The sequence below is a fragment of the Diadema antillarum genome, unplaced genomic scaffold (assembly GCF_040938485.1).
Source record: "Diadema antillarum isolate AM-2024a unplaced genomic scaffold, OU_Dant_1.0 scf00000137, whole genome shotgun sequence".
Lineage (NCBI taxonomy): Eukaryota > Metazoa > Echinodermata > Echinoidea > Diadematoida > Diadematidae > Diadema > Diadema antillarum.
In genome coordinates, this window is record NW_027271026.1 from 2,267,488 (window position 1) to 2,278,938 (window position 11,451).

The following is an 11,451-nucleotide window of genomic DNA, read 5'->3' on the forward strand; positions in this document are numbered from 1 at the left end:
TAGCGTTTTGTGTGGTAAACTTGGTGTGACACAAGTTTGTGTTATGAGACTTATTGGCAGACTTTGCTGCTCAAATGTTAAAAGTCACCCAACTACCATAATGCTGAATATTTTGCTACAGTTTTACTTTCACAAATTTTAGGAGTAATAAAAGAAATAGGGAATTCAATAGCCCGCCAAAATATCACCCACCAGTTGAGTACCACGCAGAGAATGATGTATGTACATGCAACACGGGTAGGCAGCTGCTACAAGTGTACATGCACATTGCATGCATAGGTATATGTTTAAAATACCTGTTAAATTCTCTCACAACTCCCGATTCACAATATATTTAGTGTTCATCTAAGCCATCTGGTGAAGCAATATTTGTATTCTGACTATGTGATGGCATTCTTGTGTATTCCAAATTAAGAAAAGCCAAACAAAACACACAAACCAGGAACTCTCCTACAAAGACTTATTCTATATCTGACTTTGCAACTTTAGCTCAGCCAAAGTTTTTTTTTTTTTTTTTTTTTAAATCAAGAATGTGAAGGAATACCCATATTTTTTTTTTTTTTTTTTTGGGGGGGGGGGGGGGGAGGGGGTGTCAAGTGATTTTTTAATGCAGAGTTTACAATACTTTATTAGTTGTTTATCACTGACACTTTGGCCCGAATTCACGAAGGTGGTACAAATGAAACCATGGTCTAAACCATGGACAAAAACCATGGAACGCCAAGTGTCGCACGGAATATTTCGTTACGAAATCAGTCATTTCGTCGATGAAATGATTATTTTGTAACGAAATGACAACATTTTGTAACTAAATGATAATTTCGTTAATGAAACAGTTATTTTGTCGACGAAATAAACAATTTCGTAACGAAATATTCCGTGCGACACTTGGCGCTCCATGGTTTTTGTCCATGGTTTAAACCATGGTTTCATTTGTACCACCTTCGTGAATTCGGGCCTTTGTGTTCAATCTTTGGTACAAATACTCTTTTTAATAGCATATACGTTGTCTGTACGATTTCATTCAGTGGACTCATCCATGACAGAAAACCTGCAGGACTTATGCCAAGTCAGGTTCTTTCACTCTCTTTAATTGGTTCACTATCGGTCTCTTTCAGAATCAGTTCTATCATGTCATAAAAGTTGAAAACTGTGATGCAATGCATGATGTATCAGTTTGAGTGTTTATAGTTTCGACATAAAATGTGTTACGACCACAGACCGAAAGAGTTTCACAAGCTATAAAGGCACTGTAGGCAAACAGAACACAGTCAATGCTTGCCTGGCTTGGCTCAACTTCAACAACTATGGTGAATTACAGTCATCATCAAATCTTTCTTGGATATTACTGCACCTATATCCTGTAATGGCAAAATACTGTAGGAAAATCCCAGCTCAAAATTTGGCCACAACATTTATACTGATTGTCATATTTGTCACGCAATAACGTGAACACTTCTGATATACATGTCATGGTGCTCCCTACTGATTTCAGTCTTGCCCAAGTGCATACTTGTAAGTAGATTATACAGAGAGGTGTAAGAAAAGATATCCTATATCACCTCTTTGAGACCCACTCGAAGTGGTTGCAGCGAGCCTCGGGATTGTTCTTGTGACCCTCTGGGCGTCGACAGACAAAGAATTGCTTGTTGACGTTTGGCCCCGCCTTCTTGACTGTCCTTAGCACACAGGGTTCCTTGTGTCCCTTGCACAGGGGGGCTGCTGGGGGCCCCTTGAGGAGGTTTCGCCACTGGGAAGAGAGCTGCGAGCGAGCCTTCACCTTTGCATCAGATGCTTCTCCTGTTGCGTTCTTGTGGGATCCGGCCTCCGACTCGGGTTCGCTTGTCGAATTGCATGTCGAGCCAGGCTCCTCCCTTGTGTCCCTGCTGGAGTGCAATGGGTCTGTAGACTCTGGAGTTTTGACTGAATCTTGTAAAACAGCTGCATCACTGTCAATGCCACAGCTGACAGCTGAAGTGTGGCACACATCAGGCCCTACTCTTGTAGATGTAGTCACTACATTTCCTACAGAGGGAGTCCTCTGTTTGAAAAAGCTAGCTATATTGCCAGATTTGACACCCTTCTTATCTGTTTTGATTTTCTTGCTTGGCTTTCCGTTCAATGGCTGCGCGCCACGCTTTGCACTATGCATGAAACCTCCACCTTTTTGCTGGTCTGCACTGGCAAGGAGCTTCTCATGAAGTTCAAATTTCTTGGATGGGGAAACCTTCTGGAAAAAGCTGGACAGCTTCTGCTGCTTCCCGGAAAACTCGGGCATGAGCTTTGCACACAGGGGATGAAGCTGCTTGGCCGGGGAGCAGCGTCCTGCCAGGGTTGCCTTCACTGGGCAGTGGTCAGATCCTTCAAACTCCGGCATGATGTCGCAGTCTGTGAATTCCTCCACACAGAGCTTCTCGTCGGCAATGATGTAGTCGATCCTTGTCCCGTAGTTTGTCTGCCTGGCGCTGGTGACGGTGGACCAGCAGGTAAAGGCATCCTTCCGCTTCGGATGAAAGAAGCGGAAGGTGTCCACAAAGAGTTTACTCTCCTCCGGTCTCACTGCATCCCCTTCCAATAAACTGTCATCACCTCCAACAAAACTTTTATCTTCCTCATCTTTCTCTGCATCACCTTTACTCCTGGAGCACTCGCCATTCAGATGCTCTATTTCTCCTTCATCTTCCTCACCGGAGGGTGATGCGGAACCGTTCTCCTGAGAGGACTCTGGTGTTTCTTCATCTGCGATGGCTGTGGGAGAATGGACATCTTTGAGAAAGCCATCTAGCCACCTTCTGCTTGGGTGAGACTCAAAGTGGCCCTGTTAGTTTGTTTATTTGTTTTTAAAGACAGAGAGAGAGATAGAGAGAAATACAAAACAAGATAAAGCATATAAAGGATACAATGTTACATCCAACTTTGGAGGGATAATGTTTATTAACATTTTACACTAGCTTTGTGTCACGATTACACTGCAGGGCATGTTAGGATGGGGTTGACGATGTGGGCTCTCATGAAAAATTAAAGACAAAGAAAACTAAAAAACAACAACAACAAACAAACAATCGTTGAACAAGGGGACAATGTATTTTTACTAGCCCATTGCCATACAGATACTGTACCTTTTACAAAAGTGAGAAATATCAAATTACGTTTGCATAGGTATCACAAAATCTGACTTGCATGCACCAATGCAGCAAACAATTTTTATCAGTTCCACAAGGAAGTGATTATTGTAATTCCCAAATATGATAATCTAACAAAACATGCAGGGGAAAACAAAGAAATATTAACCATATAAAATTAACAAAAGATCTCCGTTTTGCAAGAAGCCCATTAGTTCTTCCTGTATTCTAAGCACACAGGATTGTGTTAAGAATTGAGAGATACATGTATCTGAGACAACTTGTAAAATGTACATATATCATACACTGTTGAAAAGAAAAATACAATTTGTAGGCTAGCATGAAGGAAATGATGATGTTGAATAATATTCAAACAGCCAAGCATATTGCTGATGATTATGATAAGCGTCAACCATACCGAATATTGAATAAATCTGACACTAGAAGATTAGCACACTGGCACTAGCTGAAAACTCAGATGGCAAATCAAGGGTGAAAAGAAAGAGATACGGTGGACAGAGCAGTTTAAAAAAGGAAGATCCAGGCAGTTAACCCCATGTGATGAGATTGATTATGATAAAGTGATATCAGTAATCATAATTCTTAGCTAATTTTTCATAGTAATCATAGCATTACTACAATTCCATAAAATCAAAAATTTGCTGAAGTAATGGACAGAAAAGTTCTCACACATACACATACACTCAGTCCTAAAAGAAATAGAGAATAATCTGAAACATTTACTTCCCCATGAAAATAAATCAGTAAAACCAATACAACATGAAGCATAACCTACCTTACTCTCATCTGGATTGCAGTGGTCTATGCGTCTGTGAGAAGCATTTACATCACCAACAATAATCACTGACCTACAATGTAAATTGAGAAATGAAAGCAAAATAAAACCACAAATGGATCATCAACAGCAAGTTTTCATGACATGGGTAACAAATTAAATTTTCAGTTAGAACACTAGAAAGGTTGTCATATTATATTGGATTGCCTTGGTTTCATGAAGTCATATTTCAGTTTATAATCCTGCAGCAAACTGGACAATGGTAATAAATGAAATGGACGGTCTCATAGTGAGTACTGTTTGTCGGTACAAGTGTACCCATTATCATGAACAAGAATACAACTCAATTTCATTGAACATTACAAGAATATTTTTACCCAAAAGATTTTTCAACATTACTGATGTGGTACAACTCACTCGATATAGTGAGCTAATTTCAGAAGCTTGTAATGAAATTTCTTAAGTATGAGAGGACTTGATCACTAAAACTGCTTTTATTACTAATATCATTTGCTTTATCTGTTGTGAGATTGATACAATGGGAAAGAATGTGTGACTTTTTCATACAAACTAAAATATTCATGGTCAGACTCACATTTTGTGCGTATCACACACATAAAAAACATGTGGTGCGTGTCGCAACTCATGTTTACAAATTTACTTTTACTTTCTGTGTTACTTTGTATTTGACACAAAAATGTCAAAAGGAGAACTTGATCAGTTGCAAGCGGGGCTCAATGTGTCATGACCATACTGGCAGCTGTAGTCCTACTTGTGTGTATTCAGGTATGGAAGCAACCTCTGAGTATCCGTTCCAGTGGGATTTTGTTGCAGCAAGAAAAGTCTTATGGTCCTGATAATCTTGTTAAAATGGGGTTTGCCTACAGGTATCAGCACATGAATTCTAGACTCTGAAATTTTGTTCTGCACACTGTAAAGTAAAGATTTGCAAACAGAAACTCACTTCCCAGCTTTGCACAATGCCTCTGCTCTAAGCTGTAAGGCCCGATAGAATCCAAGCTTGTAGCTCACCCTCTCCTGGTTCTCAAAGTCAGCACGAGGGCAGTAGACATTGATGATGACGAGATCAAACACTTTGTCTGCTTGGTCCCTGTGAATCAGATATAAAGAGCATGTGCACTGCTAAACCTCTAGAGGGAGCTCTTCACAATAATTTTGAATTATACTACAGGAAGTGGTGCACCAATAAACTCATATTCAAGCTATCTGTGGAAATGCATTCTCTTCACAGTCTTTCATCTAATCCTTTTTTTTTAAACAGAAAATTATTACAAACACTTTCTCTCATTCTCTCATTCATTGTAAATACTTTAGAATTCGATTTTTCTTATTTTTCTCAAAGATGAATTGAAATCATCTTGCCACTGATGAAGACACGGTGAAGGCACATTAAAGCCAATGTATATATAATGACATATTTTCTTATGCTTTTACATTATATGTACATATTGGCCATGAGTGTATGCATTCACCTTTTCTTTATTTGTGCAAGGAGAAAAGTTTTCACTGCCAGAGCAGATAGCCATAATCATCTTCTTCTGAATTTGCAAATATACCAACAATATACCAACAATGGGTACATACAACATAATGAAAAGGTAGGAGGGGATATAGAGAAAGGGAAGGGAGAGAACAATTTATTCACATCCTACAATGACTTACATGTAACGATGCTCCGTTATGATAGTTCGACCCTCTGCATCAAGGGCTTTGAGCTCTTCCTCCGTGAATGATGACTGGTCACCATAGTGACCGACAACATCATGTGACAGTTGTTTGGACTTGGAAGACAAAAGTCCAGTGATGCCTTCTTCTGCCAGAACCGGGGTGTAGTCATTACGACAGTATGTGACCACCCCTAGGTACAGTGATATAAAATAGACAAGTCATTGCCTCATTATCTGATATCAAATTGAGATGCTCACACATTTATAGTGCACTAAGAATTCAGAACTCTTGGTTTGGAAAGCTGCAATAAGTTTGGTAAATGTGGTTCTGTGGGGAACCACTTTGCTGAATCATATTACAATATGATATCACTGACATCAAATATGAAAATGGTTGCCCACAGATTACAAGGTGAAGATCGGGTGGGGTGGGGGTAGGGGGAAGGAGTTTATGAAACAGATGGAAGAGGATCAAGAGATAAAACAAAACAAAACAAAACAAAACAAAACAAAACAAAAATAAAACAAAACAAACATAACAAAAGTACGAGGAAGACCTACAAAGAGGAGGGAAAAACAAAAAGAAACACATGATATAAGATACTAGTATCAAAAGAGAAAGACACCTAAGCAACTACCTAGAATATAAGGTCTTACCTGAGTATCCACTTCTTTTCTTGGAAAAGCTGAAGTAGGCATTGTAGTTCTCAACATTCACTATGTCATCATCTAGTTGATCACCTGTGATAAAATGAAACAGAGGAATCTCAGTCACTCATATTGCCTTGATATTTCTAGACTGTTCACTATCTACAAATTCAAGAAGCTATTCAATCCTGGAGATGAGTAAATGATGGTTATGGAGAGAATATTTTTCATACAAAATGCTTGTAAGCAGGAACTACACGTATAAGTGTAACTGCACGGATGAATATTTGCTGACATTCACTGAGAGGGCAGGCCCTTCTTGGAAAGAGACAAAATGTACAACAATCCTCAGACTAAAAAATGCAGATCTTCCACTAAACACAAGTTTTGTGCTCTAACACTGTTACTGCTCTGATGGACTTCACACAGACTGAATGATTAAAATCAGTCATAACATTCTTAAAATTTGATTATTATTACATCCTTTTCTGCAACAGTTTTTTTTTTTTTTTTACATGAAGAACATGTGTAATTTATCTTGTCCTGTTTTCCGAGGTTGATGATCTATCCGCAAAAAAAACAAAACAAAAATATTCCTTTTTACATTTACACATCACACATGTAAATAGCATACCGTACCATAAGATAGAATACTGCCTTTTTACTGGGGGAGATATAATTGAAAGGGTTGAATGATGTAGTGTATCCTCACGATTGGACTTGTGGAAGAATGCATTTATATGGAAAGTTGGAGATGATATGCATGGTTGAAAGTTAAGGAGCACTTTACAGCCAATACAGAGATGAACTTGTCGAAGAGCCTCCAAGACAATGTTGTGTTTACCTGTGTTTACTCCTGCAGGCTTTCAGGCTCTGACTTACAGCTACAAATTGTTGGAATTCTCCACATGTTATTTCTCTTTTGTGTACATTTAAACTTAACTCACATTTGCTTCAATACTGTATGGCTCTCTGTATGACTATGATTCCTTCATGAACAAGGAAAAAGAATTCAGGATGCGAATATTAAAACAAGACCCTGATGTGAAAGCCTAAACTGAGATATATTGAAAAAAAAAAAGAAGAAGAAGAAGAGAGAAAAAAAAGGTTCAATCAAAAATCAGTTTTTAGTGAGTTGGAGTTGCAGGGTTATCAACTGTTCCTACTAAATGAGTTTGATCGTTCTCAGCATGGAGTGGCTATTTATATGAGGAACCAAAGCACATGTTATCTGGTAGACATGAATACCTGTCGATTTAAGGAATCGGTGAGGGTACAGATGGAGATCAAGAACAAGATTCTCGTCATTGGATGTACAGATCCCATTCAAGTAGTAGGGAGAATGACCAGGAACTTTGAAAATTGCTGAACAAAGTCTATGTAAGAGGATTAGATCCCGTAAGTGTGGGAGACTTTAATTACAAGGACATTGACCAGAGCACAAACAAGACCACAGGGTGGGAGTGAGGACTCTTCCAGTTTTCTTGACTGTGTAAATGCTCTTTACTTGTCTCAGCATGTGCAGTCACCAACTATATACAGGAGAGGGTGCACCCCTCAGCTTACTTGATTTGGTCTTAAAAAACGAGAAAGAGTTGTTCGCTCTTTTAACCCGTTGAGGACGAGTCCCGAGTATACTCGGGAAGGTGTCTGTGGGAAATGCGTATTGTAGCAAAAATCAGTCCGTCCTCAACGGGTTAAGCTATGATGCACCTGTTGGACAAAGTGACCATATTTCTCTATATTTACAGCTGCTGATTGGGTCAAATGAGGAAGAAGGAGAATCACTCAGTAGAAGTTACTACCATGCAGATTATGACAACACAAGAAAATCACTGAATGGGAATATATCGGGATTAACTGGAAGAAGACACTTGGTGATCTTAACAATCTTTCAGGAGAGGAGACCTGGAATTTCTTTGAGAAGTCACACCAGAAATGCACTAAGACCTACAATAGAGGCAGTGGGAAAACAACCTGAATGGTTAAATCATCACTGTAAGAAAGCAACTGATCTGAAACACAAATCTAGGAATTAGCATCAGAAGAGCAGATCTGTCACTGATTGGACCACTTGTGTTTAACACAGGAATATTGCTTCATCAGAAGTTAAGAAAGCCAAGTTGGACTTCGAAAACAAATTAATAAGTAGCTGATGAAGTCAGAGTCAACTTGAAGAGCTTTTGAAGATATGTGATGAGTCAAACCAAAGTTAAATGTGGAATTCAAGAACTGTTGAAAACAGATGGATAATGGGCTAAAGATGATCAGGAGAAAACTGACACACTTAATTCCTTCTTTGGCAGCGTTTTCACTGAAGACGATGTGGCATTAATCCATGATATGCCCAGGAGAACTGCTGCAATGCTCGACAATGTGGAATTTACCATAATGTTAATGCTCTGCTTTCCAACTTGGACATCAACAAATCCTCAGCACCTGATGAGATACATTCTACAGTCTTGAAAAAGCTGCATGGCACAGGCTGGCTGAACCTCTCTAAGTTATCTTAACTCTAAACTGATGAGAGGAGGAAAAGTTCCAGGTGTTTGGATAAAAGGCTCATGTTGTGCTACTTCTTATGAAAGGAGAGAGAAGCGACCCCTCAAGCTGCAGACCTGTTAGTCTAACATCAATAGTGTGCAAGGTCAGAAAAGAATTGTGAGAAAAGTCCTGTTGGAACATTTAGAAGAAAACCTACTCACTGATAATCAACATGGATTTCATTCTGCAAGGTCATGTGGGAAGCAACTCCTTAAGGTTCTGGAAAAGTAGACTTCAGAGATAGATAATGGTCATGGTAATGAATGTGTCTACTTGGACTGTAAGAAAGCATTTGACACTGTTTCTGATAAATGCCTGCTTTGCAAGTTATAAGCCTACGGCATAACAAGGCATGTCCTTCGCTGGATAGAAGTATCTACTTGACAGGAAGGTCACAGAGAGTCAATCATCAATGGCAAGCTGTTGTCACCACAACCAGTATCCAGTGGGATCCCCCAGGAACAAGTAGGTGTGTTGGGGCCAGTGCTCTTTCTCTGCTTCATAAATGATCTGCCAGAAGAAGTGACATCTGAAATTAAATTGTTCGTTGACAATGCCAAAGTATACCATGCTGTTGATACTTAAGTCAAACTGTCAAAGTGAAGCAGAACGCTTGTAATACAAAATGACATTCATGCTGTCTCAGCCTGGGCTGAAAAATTATGAAAATTGCAGTTCAACATCACAAAATGCAAGGTTGTTCACTATAGAAGACAAAATCAACAGTGTGACTACACAATATCATGAACTGGAGATAAAAGACAAAGTAAGAATACCTGTAGCTGAACAAGAGAAAGACTTCAAGTACAATAACCTTTGATTCTGCACTTACACAGTTTGTACGTTCTCTGGCCATGTACGTGTAGCTGAGATTATCATGAGATTATCCTTTGCCAGCTTGAATGAAAGAGGATGGCTTTTAAAAGCTCTACAAGTCTATCATCAGACCCACACTGACACTAGAATATTGCAATGCAGACTGGTGTAAAATTGAAAAAAAAGGAGATGAGGACTTATCAAAGAAAGTGCAGCAAAGAGCCACAAGACAGCTTCCACATCTTCACTACCTGGAGTATCCAGAAAGATTGAAAGCTGTGACAAAGAGCAGAGATTCTCTGAATCTACAACCTCATGGAGTCATGCATGGGATTGATCATCTTGATGTACGTTTTTTTTTTTCTCAATTGGTAGAGGGATCCAGAACCAGAGTCCACAGCATGGAAGTTTATAGAAGACCAAGATCCAGATAATTATATGTCACATCACAAGTCCTTCTCTGTTTATGGTTGCAACAATTGAAAGTCCTTGTCAGACACAGCAATCGTGCAATTAGAGAATCAAGTGTACATCAGTTCAAAACTTATTGTAAAAGTGCATATTTTCGCAACTAATTTTTTGCCCTCAGCCCAGTAAGAAGAGTTACGCGTGTTTAAGTATGGGAACATATGGCCAGCAAAAATTTTTCATGTGCTTTTATTTTCATAATGCTTTTTGCTTGTTGCACGAAATGCGAGAAAATTTCCACTTTTATAGTATCATATATCCTGGAACAACCATCTCCTATAACGAGGCTAAAGTACAGCCCATATCAGAGGAATGACAAAACCTGGAGAGGAAAATAAGCAAACTAGTGCTTTACATCTACATCAAGTGAACAAGTAACGTTACATTGCAAGTACAAGCTCCAAGATCTTGATGAGCTGGAAGTGAATTTTTATAAATTAGGTTGTCAGAGCAGGGGCGGATCCAGAATTCCATAAAGGGGAGGCGCCTTTACAAAATTAAAGGGGGGGGGGGGTGCAAGCCCCCCCCATTTTTTTCTTTTTATTTCTTTTGTTTTGACAATAGAGGGGGCACGTGCCAGGTGTGCCCCCCCCCCCCCCCCCCCCCCCTCTGCCTGGATCTGCCACTGCAGAGCTCTAGAATTTCACTATCTTCAATAACGTGAGCTTAACAACACTGCATTTATTCACCACCATTGTACTAGTAACACTAATTTTAATTAACAGTGCAGTGACATAGACAGTCCTGCTCCTACATACACTTATTATGCTTGGAGAGGGTTTGAAAGAGCAGGGCTATCAACTAAACACTATAAACAGTAAACTGTCTGTCTTGTTGTTTGTTGACATGATTCACTCACGTGTAAGTTTAGTCTCCTGCAAGCAAATCACTTCAGCGTCCAAGGAATCAAATAGCTGTCTGAGTGGTATCTTGCATGCTCTTATTCCGTTGATATTCCATGTTAGCACTTTCATGTTGAAATATAACTGTTGAGATTTTACAGTTCAGCATAACCGAAAGATAAAACAGCGAGGGCCTCCGGTCTGCCTGATTGATGCCTTGTTGAGGCTCTACTGCGCAGCTAGGTTCGATCACACGGGACGCTACGGCGCGGCGGCGTCTGGTCAGGCCGTAGCTGAAGACTGGCCGTATGCTTGCTAGGCGCTGCCAGTGGGAAAATCCCTATCTCGTGCGTGGTAGAAGGAAGACGCAGGCACTAGGCACTGTTACAATGGATTCTGCGAGAGATCGCGCACTCTGCGCTCTCGTTTGCTGTTTTCTTTATACTATGTGCCTGATTGGACCGAACAGAAGTCGGCCGTTCTTTGTAGCCAATCGCGTACGGCGTTTTAATTCCGTGATACTGGCG

At 39.8% G+C, this 11,451-nt stretch overlaps 1 protein-coding gene across 1 annotated transcript; it reads right to left on the minus strand.

The window, feature by feature from the left end:
- Positions 1-1,018: 1,018 nt before the first annotated feature.
- LOC139721044 (DNA-(apurinic or apyrimidinic site) endonuclease 2-like) lies at positions 1,019-11,144 on the minus strand. Its single transcript, XM_071632374.1, has 6 exons — positions 10,942-11,144; positions 6,264-6,347; positions 5,602-5,797; positions 4,883-5,029; positions 3,919-3,991; positions 1,019-2,818 (listed from the first exon to the last, which is right to left on the minus strand). Exons 1-6 carry the CDS (start codon positions 11,054-11,056, stop codon positions 1,559-1,561), a joined length of 1,875 nt encoding a protein of 624 aa, XP_071488475.1. The 5' UTR covers positions 11,057-11,144; the 3' UTR covers positions 1,019-1,558.
- Positions 11,145-11,451: the final 307 nt, after the last annotated feature.